The following is an 18,225-nucleotide window of genomic DNA, read 5'->3' on the forward strand; positions in this document are numbered from 1 at the left end:
TTAAGCATGCTCTTACCTGAAACTTATTAAGAGTCAAAGTTACATCTGACAAACTTGTAAGAATTTTCTGTGCTTTGCTCTGGACTTTGCTGGAAACTTAAAAAAAACAACCTATAAGAGCAAACTGGAATAGCAATTATTTTGGTAATCCTAATTTTTCTCTGTGCACATTGAAGCCAATGTTAAAAACAACTTTACCTTTAAACTTTATATCCAAAAATCCATTTTTTATTTCTTTAAGTCTCCTATTAATCTTTTTTTTTATTGTATACCTTAGTTTTTATTTGCATTTTGAAAAGATCCCTTGAAATCTTGAGGCCAAGTGTCACTCATTGCCTCTTGGCTGCTTGTTTTAAAACAGACACACATTTAAGATTTTTAAACTCAAATGACAATTTTTTATTGCAAAAATAACAATCATCATAACTGAACCAAAAAGCTAGACTTAGCGTCTTTATGACTTTTAAAAACATCCTAATTGTAAAACATTAAAAGCAAGCCACATTATACAAATAACTTTTTAACCCTCTTTTTAAGGCCTTTCTAATTTTAATGTTAACACATCCAAGGGGAAGTTTTAGCAATACTAATCAGATCATCACATCACTCATTTTAACCATCATGTTTTTAGTGTCTATCTGCAGGGAAAAGAGACAGAACAAAGCTGGGCCACTCAGCCGCTTCTATGGAATGGGCACGCACCCAATCTGACTCTTTAGGGTTAGATGAACTGCGTTTGTGCCAGCTTGCCCTCTTTCACCATGCATGGACTCCTCCCAGGGCCTGTCCCACCATGCATGACCCGCTGAACTGCACTTCTGCTTGTTCACCCCTTATCCCTAAAGATAGGTCTTCTGTTCGTTTCTAAGTTTTTCCCCCTGTCTCTTCTCTTGGCTCTTGAATGAAATACACAGTTGTAAACAAAACAGGTACTGTCTTTGACAGTGTTAAACTAACCTTTACATTTAAATTTTTAATATTTATTTCCAAATTTTAGCCAAGGGAACTAGATCCCAAACAGCCAATGTATTTTTGTTAAGGCAGATAACTTGATTACAGCATAAACAGTCTTATGTATTTTAAAATATTAGTTTTTTAAAATACCAGATTTTTTAAATTAGAAAGTTAAAGAATCTTTAAAAAGCCATTTAAAACAATGTGAAGATTTTTTTTTAATTTTTGGTAATGTCCAAACCTCATAACCTTTTGAATTTTAAATTTAAATTCACCCAATTGTTACAGCATGCTGACAATTCTTATCTTTGAACATGTTCACAGACACACACAAAACACTCACACAGATCTTAAAGCACGCAAAAATCAAAATCAGTCGTACGTACACCTTTTAAAGTTTTTAAACAAAAATTTAAGACAGTATTTTTTTTTAAACTAGGTACCTTTGTTGGGCTTTATTTTCCCAGAGCTTGCTTATCTAGCAAGGCAATTTACTAATTAGTCTTTTGAATCCCTTTTGTTGGAGGAGAGCTGGGGGAGGGGGTCACCTAAAACTAAACTGGCCTGATTTTTTAAATCCAAATTTTAGCCAAGAGCACTTTACAAATTGTTACATTGTCAGGACTAGCTGAAAAAGTCTAAACTAGGCACACAGCCTTCTACACCCTCCCTGCTGGCAGCCTGCACAAAGAGAAAATACAGCCTGAGGCTTGAAGGGAACCAAACTAGCCCAGTAACCTTCCATGCCTCACAGGGAGGGTGGGCATAGCAGGTTTGTGACCGAGCCCAGCTGGAACTTTTATTCCCCCAGAGATGTTTAAATAAATAAATAACAAAAACACAGATAAACACAAAAACCAAGGATCCACATTTAAAACTGGTACCAATTCTAAAACAGAACTAGACAAAAACTGAAGGCTGAGTTGGGGACTAATGGGCCCCAGTTTATCCCTACCGGAACTCTGTGCTGCTCCCACTCAGCAAGCTGAATCCAGAGTCTGCTGAGTGAGCCTGCCACACTCACCCAGAACTTCCCTACCCCAGAAAACATAAAACAAACACACTAAAGTAAACAAGACAAACAAGTGGCCACAAAGACAAAATCAGGTCTCAGTGAATGGGGCGACATCTCACCACCATTCACTTACCAGGGGACTCAACCCCCCTAACTCACCTCCAGAGGATTTTTTTTTTCTTTTAGATTCCTGCAGACGTTGACCCAGGGGCCTTCCAAGGCGGAGGAGAATTCCCAGTCATCTTGGGGCAAGGGACAAAAGTCCCTAGCGGCCGTCCCCTCAGACTGACAGGTTCTCCCCCACGCTCAGACCCCCTGAACCAAGGCCCAAGGCTGAGATCTAACTGGGGCACTCGCAGGTGGCCAGTGGCAATTTCATAATTGACAAACAAGCAAGTTCCCAAAACCTGACAATCTGGGCTCGGGCTGTAACTTCCAGAGATCTAAAGTCAGACTTAAGGGCGTTGTTAGTTGTTGCCCCATCCCTTTAAGGACAACAAAACAAGCAACAGAGACAATTAACACTAAACAGAAACAGACGAAACCAGACAGGTGCTGCGCGGCAGTCGAATGACTGCAAACAGAAAAAGCAACTTCAGATGGGAGTGGCCGACCACGGCTAAACTCCCGGGAAGGAGAGAAATTTTACTTTCGCCCCTTCCTCCAGTTCCCGGGAAGGAGAGAGATTCCACATTCCCTCCTTCTTCCAGGTCACGGGAAGGAGAGAGATTCCACGTTCCCTCCTTCTTCCAGGTCACGGGAAGGAGAGAGATTCCACGTTCCCTCCTTGCTCCAACACTCAGGGCACGTCTGCCCGAGCTGGGCCAGGGGTTTCAAGGCACGTCTGCCTCCCCCACTGGCCTCAATACAGGTCCTGTACAGGCACTTTCCTTCGGATCCCAGAATGAAGAAAGCAGAACAGAGATAACAAACACGGAAGATGCGAAACGCAAGAGCTCTATCTTACCTCCAACTGGTCTTGGAATTTGGGTCTGGGGGCGCCGTGATCCCGGATGAGCCCCCAACTGAAAGACCCCAGACTTCTGGGATACTTTTGTCTGCGGGAAGGCGCCCTAGAAACCAAGACTCCAAACCAGCAGATGCAACAAGCAAGAGGAATTTATTCAGCGTTTGTGCAAAAACCACAGGATTAGCATAAGACACCAGGTGCTCCGGGATTGGCCCAATTTAAAAATCACCATGTACTCCAGCAATCATTTTGCTACATGGGAAATTTTGTAACACTCGTCGTAAACTGGTTGGCTCAGGGCGGATCTAGGGGGAGTGGTCACCCTGGAGGGGAGTTCACATAGTTACAGGCTTGTGATGGGTTGACCTTTGACCTAGCTTGCTGGACTGGCCAGATGGTCCTTATCTTGGGTCCCATTTGGGGAATTTCCAGACAGGAACTTAGAAGAACATACTCGTTTGTTCTTTATCTACAACTACAGACCTTGTCCCAGGGCCGGCGTCTGGACTCTGAAACTTTTTACTTATTTTCAGGGAGGGGAAGGGTCAGTGCTAGCGCAAGCAAGTTTACAGAAGCAAAATCAGCAGTTAGCAATTGTAAAATGTAACTCTAATTTTTAATCTTTCACACACATACAGGAAAGACGTATTAGTCTGTGGGCAGCACTGGAGCTAGGGATCTAAGCATCCGTATCTCCCAAGACCTGTCTCCCTCTGCCTTTTTCCGTAGGAGAATGTGTAGGGCCTGCCATCAGAGATCTAACAGGAGAGTTCTTGTGAAACCCTATGAAGAGTGTCAGGGGTAGAGCATAGGAACCACCAGACAGCATCCCAGGGCTGAGGTTCAGAGGTGACACTCTCCACCCAGGGCTGAGGTTCAGAGGTGACACTCTCCACCCAGGGCTGAGGTTCAGAGGTGACACTCTCCACCCAGGGCTGAGGGGTTATGGGTAACACTCTCCACCCAGGAGCTCAGGGGATTATGGGTAACACTCTCCACCCAGGAACTGAGGGGATTATGGGTAACACTCTCCACATAGGAGCTGAGGGGATTATGGGAAACACTTCCCCCTGGTGACCACACACTCTGTCTTCCGTATCTAACCACAGACCAACAATCCTGCCCCGTTGTGCACTGTTGGGGGAAGGTGTACCCAGCAGCATATGGCTCAGAGTCCGCACACTGATCCACATGCAGCCACCCTCTGCCCCCTCCCTGGACCTTCCCCAGCCCCAGCACAGACCCGCGACACCTGTATCTGCAGTGGCTGCCTCGGCTCAGAATCTTCAGCATGGGGCTCAACCGATGGCTGCGGGCATTTCACAGGATGGGTGGTGAGCGGGCTCCAAGCACAGTAACCACGCAAGACCCTTGCACCAGCGCAGAGAGAGGTGGCCCGCAAAGGCGCCCCAGGAATGGGGAAGGGACCCTAGGTAGAGTGCTCAAACCCTTGATCCATCTCTTGGTTAGGGTCCTGCAGTTAGCCTTCCCTGTCATTGGCCCAGCCCCACGGTGTGGGCAGGGCGGAGGCATACCCCTGCTGCGCCCTCCTCCATTTGCAGGGCTTTGGTTGCAGGCCAAGGGAGCTATGTGATGCACAGGACATGACCTAGCACAGGAGCATCCTGCACTGGTGGCTCACCTGTCACCTTACCCACTGACGGCCTCTGCACAGGTGTGGGAGAGAGGCAGGCTGTGTATGGGGTCAGTGACATGGAGGACGGTGTGACCACGTGTCCAGAACCAGGCCCTGGCAGCAAACAGCCCCCACCTACCTTCCTCTTGGCCTTCTCTGGGTTGGGAATGAAAAAAGACTCCCACAGAACCAATTTCTCAAAATTCAGGGGCTTACATTCTGACAGCCGAGGAGGAAGACAGCACTCGACTCGTGAGGGACAGGACACACAGCAACATGTACAGATGTGGCCTGGGCCACACCCTCCCATGTTCGGGAACACAGGCCACCAAACCGCAGGGCGGCAGGGATCAAAGGCCAGCATTCCAAAGCATCATCCTAAAATACCCAGATGCCTCCACCCTAGAACCACAGGCTGCCCTGGAGCCCAGGAAAGGCGACAGTTGGGGGCAGCAAATACAGAGCAGAGGGTTGGTTAAAGTATTTGGCTGTGGTCTCTCTCCCCCTCCTCCCCACCATTGCAGCCATGAAGGAGACTCGAGGTACTTCTGGAACCAGGAATATTTAATGGTGAACAGAGGGTAAGCCTGGTGAGTAGGAAGAAAGGGGCAGAGTTAGGTACCAGGGAAGGAGAGCAGGGTCTAAACGGGTAGGCAGTGGATGCTGTGGTTGGACAAGGGGGCCCTGTGGTCACAGGGAGGAGGGAATCAAGGCTGTATGGTAGGGTCCAGGGAGCTGGTGCTGAGCCCCTGGGGTCAGCGTCCTCAAGTAGGACAGGAGAGGCTCATCCTGTCAGTCATAGTCTCCATCGTCGAACTTGGTGCTGAAGAAGGCTGCAGAGTCCTTGGCCAGCTGGGACAGGTGTAGGGCGCCGGTCACCACCAGCCCCAGGAGCAGAAGAGGGGGCACCAGGGACCACATGGCAGCCAGGATGTTGTAGCATTTGGCTTTGGAGCCGTAGCGCTGTGCAGCCTCCAGGTCCCCCGCCACCTTCTGGTCTCGGGCCTGCGAGCAGCAGTGGGACCAGATGTTCACACGCCCACCGCGTCTGAGGAGGCAGGACCCCCCCAGCACACGAGAGATCCCGACTGCACCAGAGCCTGGACGGCCCTGTGAGCGCCTCTTCCACTGTCTCCAGCCACACAAAGTCCTGGATGGTGCCTGGAGGCGAGCAGCCGCTGGCCCACAGGGCGGCTGCAGGGTGCTGTGCCTCGGGCCTGGCAGTGCACTCGCGGCCATCCCGGTTTAGCATAAGGCCCAGCCCTCTGTGGGGGGGAGCCCTCTGGGGAGAGGACCCCAGCCCTCTGTGGGGGGAGCCCTCTGGGGAGAGGACCCCAGCCCTCTGTGGGGGGGAGCCCTCTGGGGAGAGGACCCCAGCCCTCTGTGGGGGGAGCCCTCTGGGGAGAGACCCCAGCCCTCTGTGGGGGGAGCCCTCTGCCCTCTGGGGAGAGGACCCCAGCCCTCTGTGGGGGGAGCCCTCTGGGGAGAGGACCCCAGCCCTCTGTGGGGGGAGCCCTCTGGGGAGAGGACCCCAGCCCTCTGTGGGGGGGAGCCCTCTGGGGAGAGGACCCCAGCCCTCTGTGGGGGGAGCCCTCTGGGGAGAGGACCCCAGCCCTCTGTGGGGGGGAGCCCTCTGGGGAGAGGACCCCAGCCCTCTGTGGGGGGGAGCCCTCTGGGGAGAGGACCCCAGCCCTCTGTGGGGGGGAGCCCTCTGGGGAGAGGACCCCAGCTCCACTCAGGACCAGAAGCCCAGGTGTGTGAAGAAGGCCCCGTGAGCAGACACTGTGGACTCCACCCTCTGACATTACACACACACCCTACAAGCACACCTCTTCATGCTCAGGCCTTTCTGTTCTATGAACAAACCTCGTGGCCTCCAGTTTTGTGAGGAACCCTGTCTCTGGCCCCAGGGAGCCCCCCACGACCCTCACCCACCTTGACAGAGTGCACAAGTGCCAGGAAGCCAAGACAGCACAGGTTCAGGTAGAGTGTGCTGAAGACTGACCAGATCAGATGGTCTCGAGGTGGGGGACAGGACGCTGCCAGCGAGAGGCCCACGTGGGCAGCACCATCAGCCTTGCGGGAAGCGGGGGGCCGGGGGTCCTCACGAGGGTATGCTGTGTCCATGGGTTCCAGTGCCGTCTCTTCCTCACTCAAACTCCCAGTCCAGGGGAGGCATCCGGCCTGCTTATAGCCTCACAGCCTCCTTCCCTGGCAGGCCAGCTCCGCCTGCTATATATAACACAAATTACAGCCTGGAGCGAGCGGACCAATGCGGCCCGCCCTCAAAAACCAGTGTCTCCCACCCCTCCCTGGGGAGACCCCATCAAAAGAAGCCGTGGCCCATGCGCGGCGGCCTCAGACCACCCACTAAAGCCCCCTGACCTGGCCAGGGGACCCCCCACACATAGAAGGCTGATGGCTGAGGACTTCTCCCAGATCAGCCTCAGTTTGTGAGTGGGCAAACAGGTGTAGTACCTGGCAGAGCAGCCTCAAACTGGGAGGCAGGAAGAGGGAGAGGCTGGGGGTCACCATACCCTCCAATGCACATCCCAGTGAAGAAGGGGTGCGTGTGAGAGCCCCCAAAAGCCAAGCTGTGAGACCCGGAAGGGTTGGGAAGTGTGTGGAACTCTCAGAACACCGAGAGTTTCCTGGGAAGGTCGGATCAGTCCTGGCTGGATGGGAATTCAGAGTTCTATCCTGGGTATAGGCTAATCTCATACCAAGCTTTCTGAGAACTTTGGGATAGACAAAAAGCTATGTGAATTGTAAGCCATTTGCTGCTTACACTTTCTTCTTAAGATAAAAAAGCTATTTATCACTTGAATAAGATTATACCGCGTGACCCTGCCTGTGACTCCAGGGATACTGTGATCTCATTTTCTGCACGTGTGCCCCTCTACCCTACTCAGTAAGTCCTGTAAACTGGGTGCAGGCCGCCTGAAGCTGGCAGCGGCTTCAGTCCCCTGGCTCCCCAAACCTCAGTTCCATGGTCCGGGATCTGTTAATGCCTTAGCCCCAGTTGCATGGGCTGTGACAGACGCTGGGTCTAACTAGCACCATCTTGGCTACAGGGTGGATAAGGAATTGGATTTAACAGGTGCCATCTTGTCTTTATGGTGGAGAAAGGGGAAGCCCCACCTCCCAGGGTGTGGGGATGTGTGGTAATCCACCGTGACCAGGTAGTATCGGAGACGGGAACTGGCTGTGGACTGTGGTGTGGGGGACCCCAGGGGAGCTGAAGTGTTCCACCAGCTTCAGATACTGGAGGTCCCGCTAACAAGTCTATTTATTGAGTTTAGTACAGGGGAGTATGTGAAGGAAGTATGGTACCATATCTTTGCAGATACAAACATCAACATGTGACTTGATTTTGTGTACAAGTGATAACTGACTTCCTTATCTTAGGAAGTGGCAGTTTTCACAAGCTTTTATCTGACATCAGGCTCCCAGACAGCTCACATTTCAGGTAAAAATCTGAATCTCTGCTAAGCCAGGATTGTTTGATCTTTCCAGGGCAACCTCCGGCATTCTGAGAGTCTTGTCAGAGAATGGCATTCCCATTCTCTTTCCCTGTCAGACCTCACAGTTCGGTTTCTAGATTCCCACGGTGTGCCTGAATTCCTGGAGGCAGGTGAGGGACTTGGACAATAGGTTACTGGACCTGTCAGTCCTGTGCCTTGAACTTGGGAGACTCCTGGGTTTCCTGTGACCCTGCCCCCTGCCCCTGCCCCTCGTTAGGCCCAAACCAGCTCAGCCAGCAGGACGCCATGCTTCATGCTCACGAGCTTCCGTGTCTCCTGGCTCTCCTCAGTCAGCATGGCGTCCCCCTTCAGCTCTCCGCTGGGGTGGATCTGGGTTGTTGGCATTGTTTTTCTGCTCTTACTTTTCTCTCCTGCTCTCATGGCTCAGTTTTTTAACAGTGTTAAGTGTATTTGAGGGGCTGTAGGCCTTTGTGACAGGCGTCTACCTGCATTTGCCAGCTCTCCACTAAAGACTCCCAATTCAACCTCTCCCAACGTAGCTTCTCTGTTTCTCACAATCAAGTTACCTTATGACATTTGGAGGCCAGCAGGATCCCAGTGCCAAGGAGAGCATCTGGGCTCCTTGAGTCACAGGCAAATGGCCTCAGGGATCCAGGCTGCCAGAGTACAGGAGACTCTGTAGGGCAAACACCGCTTGATCTTCCACCACTTCAACAGACAGGCTCATGGACACCAGACATGCCAGTAACTCTTTTTGGAGTTTGGAGTCACTCAGGAGACCTCCAGAGTAAGTGTCTGTCTGTTGTCTGTTAGTATGTTTTTCCTTATTCTGGGGATTGATCTGTCTGAAAATGGAGAGGTAAGGGAAGCATACATGCTCAAGACCCACCCTCTGTCCCCCCCCCATGCTGATGAGGTGGGGTGCTGGTTTGTTGAGTAGGAAGGACCCACTCTCATACTACACTGTAGAGAGTTCTGGTTAGGCCTGAGCCAAGGGCCCACTAAGCCCCAACTCAGCCTTCGGTTTTGTCTGACTTGGTAATATGGATTCTTGCTTTCTGTGTCTTGGCTCTTCATTTAGCCATATAGCATCTGGCTAAAGCTGCAGCCTGCTCAGCATCACAGTTGGATGTTGGAGGTAGAGTATGGGAGGCCTCAGTCCTGGTTCTTAGAATTGGAATTGTACAGTGCTCTTGTTTAAAATTGTATTTAAAAAAAAAATAGTCAGCCAACCAGGTAGGCTAAGAGATTAGCTTCAGGTAACCCCTCCCTTCCTCCATCTGAAGATATTCAAAGGTCCATTGGTATGCTAACATACCTTGCTAACACAAGCAAGCCCTGGAAAAATGGGGCTGGGGGATGGTAAGGTGATTTGGTAATTTGTTAGCAAAGTTTTGTTTTAAATCTTGGTCATCTGTAAGAGATTCTACTTGTTCTTGGCAAAAAAAAAAAAAAATCCCTTGCCACTGAAATTCCAGAAAATGTACAGCCCATATCCATTTTGTGCACTATAAGATTTTTGTGCAAAAATGTGTGTGTGAACATGTTCAAGAAAATCTGGTATGCATGTAGCTGTTAGCACTGTAATCAAGAGCTATCTGGCTTAGCAAAATTTAAATATCTTGAAGACTAAGATTTATTTCCCTCCACTGTTAAAATTTGGGGATAAGTATCAGATATTTGAGTATGAAGGTTTGTTTATCACTGTAAAAGACATTGTCATTTTGTTTGTCTAGAACTGTTTTGGATTTTATCTCAGTCAGAATCAAGAAAAAAAAGGGGGGACATGGAAAACAGGATGAGCCAGTGGGCCTGTCTTCAAGGGGTGAGGATTGACCTGGCAAAAGTGCATCTTAGCCAGCCCACCCATGGTGGGCGAGACCCACCCAGGGGTCCATTCGTGGGGAGCGTGGTCAGCTGGCACCAAGGTGCAGCACCCAACCCTAAGGAATCGGATGGACGACGCCCTAGAGGATGGGCAGGAGGCCCGGCTTCACTCTGTCTCTTTTCTGGACATTGGAAACCTGATAGTAATGTGGGTAATAGGATTAGTAATCCTAAAACTGCCCCTACTGGGAAAGCTTTGAAGGAAGGTTAAAAAAAAAGTTAATTTGTGATATAATTTGGTTTCAGTGTTATTTTTCAATCAGATGCATATTTGGAAAAAACAAAAGGGTACTGAAATTCCTTAATTTTGTTAAATCTGGATTCTTGGCATCATGCTGGTGTGCTTGTAATTCTTGTATTAAGAAAAACTGGCCGGGCGCCAGTGACTCACACCTATAATCCTAGCTACTCAGGAGGCTGAGATCTGAGGATCACAGTTCAAAGCCAGCCCAGGCAGGAAAGTCCATGAGACTCTTATCTCCAATAAACCACTCAAAAACCGGAGATGACACTGTAGCTCAAGGAGTAGAGAGCTCTCGCCTTGAGCTGAAGAGCCGAGGGACAGTGCCCAGGCCCAGGGTTCAAGCTCCACGACCGACCAAAAAAAAGAAAAGAAAAGAAAGAAAAACTGCCATTTGAGTGACTGGCTAGGGATGGAGAATTCCCGATCACTATTGTGTGTGGGGGCTACAGGCATGTATTTTCAAAACTGTACAGACAGAATTTGTTCAGAGATTGTTGTAGCTTAAATCAGTCATAAATCCAGCCACGAGAAAATAGAGAAGCCACATTTTGAGAGGTCAGATTTTGGAGTCTTTATTGGAACGCTAGTGGTCTGTCTGCAGGTGACCAACAACAAAGACCTATAGGCAGCAAGTAAACTTAACCCAGTTAGGAAACAGATCCATGAAGGCCAGAGAGAGAAGAACGAACAAAACAATACCAGCAAGCCAATTCAGCTCCAGCTGGAGAGCTGGACTGGAATGTCATGGTGACCAGCAGCCAGGAGACAGGACAGGAACACAGAGACACGGGCCACGGCATCACGACGTCTGGGCCGGGCTGGGCCTAAACAGGGCCAGGGCCGGAGGCAGGGTCACAGGAAATTCCCAGTCCCGGGCACTGGACTGACAGGGCTAGTGACCTATCAGCCAGATGCCCGCCCTGCCTCCGGGAATTCAGGCATGCCCATCACCTGGGAGGTGGGACTTCCCCTTCCCCCACCAAGAAGACAGGATACTCGACCCTCCTATATACCAAGTGGCCAATATGGTGCAGGCCAGACTCAGTCTCCCTACTTCAGGATGCTTGCAGATTTCAAGAATCTGAACATGTGGTGTCATCTGACCTCAGAGTGGCTTCAGACAGGGGTAGGACAGAGTGGTTCATACCGGGTGTTGAGTGGAAAGACTCCTGTTGCTGTCCCTGATGGCTGTACTCCCAACCTGGGTGTATTTGCTCTGCCAGAGACAGGCTGGCGGGAAGGTTTGGGGTCCTGACTCACACAGCCAGTGTCTGCAGGCCTGGTCTTGAGAACCTGGCCTGGCCAAAGTGCAACCATACTGGATATTAAGGCCATTTTGTAAAAAGACTTTTACTGCCATATGAGCTCAGGTTCCTGGAAAAACCACATGACTGCAACCACTCTGACCAGTAACTCCCGAGCAGCCATCAATCAGTAACTAGCAGGAGAGTAAAGCTCCAGATGTGTCTTAGATAGCATGGTTAACATACTTTGCTGCTTAACGGCTTAGCCTGTACATTTTCGCCAATGAGATTTTACAAGACTCACTCATGAAATGTTAACCAATCAGGTAACCGCTAAGTTGGAAATCCTCTACCCTTGCAGTAACCACAGTAAAAACCCTGCTAAACTGGAAGTCAGGGCTCTCAGCTCTGAGCCACTGCATTGGTGACGGTTGTAAGTCCAGGCTGTGCTGTGCTTGCATTGGAATTGGCAACTTGGTGGTCTTCAGGGACCCTTATCTGGGCACAACAGGGGAGAGGCGGGCGCAGCGCAGGGGGGACCCCAGCCCGGGGGTGGTCGTCAGCCGGCAATCCTCAGCTGCACCCGGCATACATCACCGAGAGTCTGCTGCGGTCCGGCCGCAGAGCCAGGGACTCCCTGCCACCACTGCACACAGGGCCTGCCCACCCCAGGCCCCTGACACGCATCAGACATTGCCGGCATGAAGGGCGGAACCACCTGGGGCTTGGGGTCCATCCACGAGACCCCAGATCCACAGGCGAGGCCTGCAGAGCCCCAGGAATCCACGGATGGAGACCCCAGATGCACAGGCGAGGCCTGCAGAGCCCCAGGAATCCACGGAGACCCCAGATCCACAGGCGAGGCCTGCAGAGCCCCAGGAGTCCACGGACGGAGACCCCAGATCCAAGGCGAGGCCTGCAGAGCCCCAGGAATCCAGCTCTGCCTGGGCGCAGGAGAAGCAAGGAGTGAGATTTCAGCACTCTAGGCAGGATGGTGCTGAGTGCCCACCCCAGGCTGGTGGCTCCTGGAGGTGCGGTCCTCTGAGCCCTTGAGGGTACCTGAGGGCATGGGGGCAGGAGAGCGGCCACAGAACCTCCGCCTAGAGCCGCAAAATACCGGAGAGAACACTGGTCAGCGGTGGCCTCCGTGGCCGGATGCTCTCCCAGGACACGCCCTGCCCCCTCACACAGGCTCCCCAGAGAAGTCACACCAACTCAGAAACGTGCGCTTTATTGAAACACCGCCCTCCCCTCCCCCGCAGGTGGGGTGCAAGCAGACACGGCAGCGGCCGTGGGGGTTTGGCAGATGGGGGGCTAGGTGAGGAAAGGGCGGGGATGGACTAGACACCCATTCCTCTCAGGACTGCTGCAGCCTTAACGGTCAACGTAATGATGAGGATGAGGGCGGCGAGGATGTTGATGATGAGGGCGCAGATGTTCAGGATTCTGGCAGTAGAGGCGTAGGCCTGGGCCCCCAGTATATCGCCCACCATCTTCCTGTCTCTAGACTGGAAGAGAGTGGATGGTTACGACCCCCAGAGCGGCAGGCGGAAGCCAGGCGCCCAGTGCTCCTGCCACTGCGGCTCCTCCATCCCTCCGTCCGGCTCCCCCTCCACGCACCCAGCTGTCCCAGAGACCCCAGTGCCGGCTGCCCACACACCCAAAGGCCAAGCCCGTGAGCCCACATAGCCCAGTGCCACTATCTGCAGACTGAATTGGGCTTCGTGGAGAATTTGTCTAAGCTGAAAGCAGGCACCAACGTTGAGCCAAAGGGTCCATAGACAGCCTCACCCTGTTCCTGCCCGTGAAGAGTCAGCGCGCGCGCGCACACACACACACACACACACACTCAACCACACACACCGCAAGCGGTGCCCAGCACGTGGTACTTCTTGGCCCCTGGTGCTCTTTGCACCACTGCTCTTTACCACACGGAGCACCACACATACCTTCACAGAGTAGATGTAGGCGATGAAGCCCAGGCAGCAGGTGTTCATGAAAAGCGTGTTGAAGAAGGACCAGACCACATGGTCGGGCGTGGAGACTTCGCTGGGCATCTTGATCACGGTGGCTGTGGTCACCGTGGGGGCAAAGCTGGGGGGCGCGCCCAGCTCCGAGAGCTCATTCTGCCCCTTCTGCATCTCCTGGCTGTGAGAAGTGCGCTGAGTTGAGAGGAAGAAGAGTGCACAAGTGTGCGTGGCGACGGGCAGGCCGGAACAGGATGGGTGCTGGGCTAGGACGGCCTTCCCTTGGCTCAGCGGCTTCTGATAGCTCTGCTTCCTGTGCACACATTGGTGAACTTAAGACAAATCACAGGGCTGTACGTTGCAACAGGGAAGTCCATTCAAGCTCACTGATGTGAGGGTGGAGTTTGCAAAGATGGGCTTTAGTCACTCAAGAGATTAAATAGCAAGAGAAACCCACTGCACAAATGACAGTCAGTGTAGTGCTGTGCTGGCAGCGCCTTGGGCTTTGAGAGTGGATAACTTCTGTTTAAATCAGTTTATATGATTTAATTTTTAAGAATCATCAGCACGTAATTTATAATTTGTAGCTCAAATGAAAAGGACAACTAGAATAGTGTTTAATATCAACTTCTAGAAAATATATAGAGAGAGATAGAGAGAGATAGATATAGAAGAAGAAATGGGCGAGCAGATATCTACACAAAGACCCCATCTCCATTTTGGAAGAAATGCACTATTTAGGGCAGGACAATGTTCAGGCCACCCAGCAGGAAAAGACAGCAGCAGCAGCCTTTCACCTGGAGTTTGAACTTCTGGCAGCCCCCAAAATGCTTGGCTCATCGGACACACGTAGTTTTTGCAGATGTGTCAGCGGCATCTTCCACACAGTCTTGTTACACCTACCAGACATGAGGGGCTTTGACAGCCCTGACCCTGTCTGACCCACTGGCTACCCCGGCTCACAGCCGCAACCAGAGGCCAGGCAGGAATGCCTTCTCTTCATATTTGTTACAGAACACTGCTGTGACCGTGGTTTGTTCTTTTGAGCACTCATTTTGTGTATGTGTGCTGGTACTGGGGCTTGACTGCAGCCTCCTACATAGCTAGAGTTACAGGGATGAGCCACTGAGCCCAGCTGCTCCATGCTTGTGACGGCCAGGGGGCTGCGTTCTCAGTGTCAGAGGTTGAAATTTCCTTGAAGGGCCTTCTCTCCCTCTTATTTTGAGTTTTCCTACAGAGTTCCTCTTAGCATAAGACTTGCCAGGGCTGGAGAGGTGGTAGAGCACTTGCCTTGCATGCATGAGGCCCTGGGTTCTATTCCTCAGCACCACATACACAGAAAAGGCCAGAAGTGGCGCTGTGGCTCAAGTGGTAGAGCGCCAGCTTTGAGCTGAAGAGCTGAGGGACAGCGCCCAGGCCCAGGGTTCAAGACCCACGACCGACAAACATAAAAATTAATAAATTAATAATTTCTCTACCCCTGTGGGGGCAGCGTGCTCTTGATGGTGAGGTGTGGGCCGAGGAGGTGATGCAGGGTTTGGCTGGCGCTCAGGAACCTGTGACCTTCGAACGTCCTTCTCAGACTCCTCAGGAGCCAGAGTCCGAAGGGCTGCAACTGGGTGGGATTCTTGCTGGGCAGCAGCCCAGGGTGGAGGGGAACAGACTGTTCCGGAAGGCCTCTGCACTGATGGATTCATTGCCACTTGAAGGAAGCTCCACTCCGCAAGTCTGGTCGGCTCACGTGTGTAATCATTACACAATGGTGGGATCAGGAAGCTGATTCTGTTCCCTTCACTTATTCAGCATTATTATAAACTAACTTAGTATCTCCATCAGGATATAAAAATTGTGTAAATAAAGCTGGACACTGGTGGCTCACGCCTGTAATCCTAGAAACTCAGGAGGCTGAGATCTGAGGATTGTGGTTCAAAGCCAGCCCGGGCAGGAAAGTCATCTCCAATTAACTACCAGAATGTTGGAAGTAGAACTGCGGCTCAAGTGATAGAGTGCGATCTTTGAGCAAAAAAAAAGGCCAGGCACAGTGCCCAGGCCCTGAGTTCAGGCCTCAGTTCAGCCTGGTCCACTGTTACACCTGACAGCAAACTGAGGCTCAGAGCCCAGACGAAGCAAGTAGCAATCGTCCTGTCAGGGCCACCCCGCGAGAGGCCTCCGCTGGCTAGCACCTTCCAGCAGACAGGATGTCCTTCGCTCCGCAGGACCTTCACCTCGCCGGTCACCGGGAGCCCAGCCTCTCCTCCTCTTCCTGCCTCTCTGTGAAGGCTCTGCCAGGTGTCCCTTCCAGGCCCTGCAGGATTGGAGCCACCAGACCCCTGCCAGGAAACTCCAGAACCAAACATCAAGGCAACCGATTCCAATATTTGTTATAACATGACACTGACAAGCACAAGGATTTATATGCCTTTCTGTGCCTAGCCTACAGATTAAACCAGGCAATCCCGGTTTATTCAGGTCCACCTTGTATTAGGAAGGTGGTTCCAACTTGGCTTTATTTTCTCAGTGTGTTAATTCTACGAACCCGCTGTTCATGCAGCTCTATCAGAAGCCTGCTCCTCACCGCTGCATTGCCCAGCCTGTATCGCCGTATCGCTGCACACCTGCCTGTCCCTACGGATCTGACCTCCTGCGTCTGACACCCTCCTTCCCACTCTGATCGGAGAACGTGCTGCGATGATGTCGAAACCTTGAACTTAAAGGGAGCCAGTGCACAACTGTAACCCTAAAACACACCCCATATTATATGGACCCCTTTATTTTTCGTATAAAATATATCCTTATGTGGCATAATTATGACAAACAGCATGCTTGAGAGAGGCAGACAGATTTTACTGTTTCACTTTTAGTGTTGTTCTTATGCAATTGTCCCTGTGGCTTTGTCTGTGTGTTTCGGTTCTTCTTTAGTATAAGTGGTCTTAGACTTTCAAGGAGAGTGGGTGCTCCGTGCGTTTACAGTTAAGATGATCATGGCTACTTTTGGATCATGTTCTACCTTTTCTTGGTTTATCTCGACTGGCATTTTTAGAAGTGTGATGGATGATCAAAGTAAACAAAGTCTCTTGCAGGGACAGAGAAGAGCATTCTAAACAGTGTATGATGCCACTTTTAGGACCTTATGATTTGGGTTGGTTGAATAGTCCTGATTGAGGCAATCCAGGTTGATGGGGAAAGCTGACGGAAGGAAGGATTGCTCCATATCTGGCACAAGATTGCATAATCTATTTCTTAAGCTTGTTCTAGCTGGCTGTTGCAATCATCCTTCACAGGCAGGGCCTTGGAGCAGAACCTCTGCCTGCTGGCGGCTCTTGCTCTGCCCCAGGCTGTGGTGAAGGGGCCATATCCACCACCTCCTCCTTCTCCTGGAGCTGGCCCCTGCAGAGACCCTGCCCCAAATGCCTCTCAGCCCTCTGTATCGGGAGCCCAGCCCAGAGAGCATGGATTTCAACCCAGGGTACAGAGCTTATGACTCGCATGCTACGTTGCTATGTTCCTGAGGTTTTATTTGTTACTAGCATTTGGGTGTTTTTCATCATCACAGAACAGAATTTAAGAATTAGTCTGGGGGGAGGATGGGAAGGGATGAGAAGGGGAAACAAAGGGGGAGGCTACAATGCTTGATAAGAAATGTACTCATTATCTTACCCATGTAATTGTAACCCCTCTGAACAGTATTTTCACAATAAAAAAAAAGAATTAGTCTGTTTAAGTGGGAAGTTTATCAAAATTTTATTTAACAAAACAGAAAAGCAGCCAGGTGCCAGTGGCTCACACCTGTCACCCTGGCTACTCAGGAGACTGAGATGGGAGGATCAGAGTTCAAAGCCAGCCAGGCAGGAAAGGCTGTGAGACTCTTATCTCCAGTTAACCACCAGAAAGCCAGAAGTGGCCCTGTGGCTCCAGTGGTAGAGAGCTTGCCTTGAGCACGCAAGCCCTGAGTTCAAGCCCAGGAGTGACCCAAAAAGAAAAAAGAAACAAGCAGGCCACAGCACATGCCAACAGGTTTCAGCAGAGGCCCAGGGACACACGTCCTCTTCCGGGGAGCACAAGGCTCGGCCCAGGGACACACGGCCTCTTCCGGGGAGCACAAGGCTCGGCCCAGGGACACACGGCCTCTTCCGGGGAGCAGACACACAAGGCTCAACGCAGGCCAGGTGCCCTTATCTCTGCACACGCATCTTCCCTTCAGCCGCCTGGCACGTCAGCGCTCTGCTGGGACAGACAGCAACTCCTCTGGGCTCATCGTGCTCTTGGAAATGATGCGTTTGATTAGGTCTCCTTAATTGGCATAGATGGTATAGGCTTGAGAAGCTGCCCGGTGCCTTCATTTAGGAGATACTTCTTTAGAGTAGAAAAGCCCACTGTTAAGAGATCTTATTTTCCTTGTTTTGACAAGGTCCTGTTAGTTCAAAGACGAGTTTTCCCAGGTGTTTTTCTTGAAGTATTTGCCCAAGTCATGCTTCCCCACAGCTTTGGGCAAACCATGACAGTACGTTTAAAAACATGTCTAGCTGCTTGGTTATAACCAAATGGGAAATGAGAAACTTCAGGTTACACATGGCTACAGTGTTTGTTCTTACCTCCTGGCTTTTGGTTCTGATATGACAATGTCCCGAAGCCATCTGACCTGAGCTCCACAGAGCCGCTCGGCCTGGCCGCCCACCCTCAGCAGGCCTGTGCTCCCTTGGTTCCTGGGCACCAGACAATGTCGCCTGCGGGTGGATCCTGGGTGCCCCACACCGTGTGGTGAGCACATGCTTCCTGTTTGCTGCAGAGCCCCCCCCGCACCCCCCTCCCTCCCCGCACCCCCC

At 51.3% G+C, this 18,225-nt stretch overlaps 2 protein-coding genes across 3 annotated transcripts in view; both read right to left on the reverse strand.

The window, feature by feature from the left end:
* Window positions 1-13,707, reverse strand: part of LOC105998610 (interferon-induced transmembrane protein 1-like) — a 19,084-nt gene extending 5,377 nt beyond the window's left edge. The window contains exons 1-2 of one of the 2 annotated variants that reach the window (XM_013033385.1): window positions 13,385-13,707; window positions 12,750-12,943 (exon numbers count right to left, since the gene is read on the reverse strand). In XM_013033385.1, the coding sequence (XP_012888839.1) occupies window positions 12,776-12,943; window positions 13,385-13,576 (360 nt within the window). In that variant the 5' untranslated portion in view covers window positions 13,577-13,707 and the 3' untranslated portion in view covers window positions 12,750-12,775. Of the gene's footprint in view, window positions 1-12,644; window positions 12,944-13,384 lie in introns of those variants that run through there. The other variant, XM_013033383.1, reaches the window with a different exon arrangement.
* On the reverse strand, window positions 5,368-6,702 carry Ifitm5 (interferon induced transmembrane protein 5). The gene is made up of 2 exons (XM_013033382.1): window positions 6,511-6,702; window positions 5,368-5,580 (listed from the first exon to the last, which is right to left on the reverse strand). Exons 1-2 carry the CDS (start codon window positions 6,700-6,702, stop codon window positions 5,368-5,370), a joined length of 405 nt encoding a protein of 134 aa, XP_012888836.1.
* Window positions 13,708-18,225: the final 4,518 nt, after the last annotated feature.

This window comes from Dipodomys ordii, unplaced genomic scaffold (assembly GCF_000151885.1).
Source record: "Dipodomys ordii isolate 6190 unplaced genomic scaffold, Dord_2.0 Scaffold166, whole genome shotgun sequence".
Lineage (NCBI taxonomy): Eukaryota > Metazoa > Chordata > Mammalia > Rodentia > Heteromyidae > Dipodomys > Dipodomys ordii.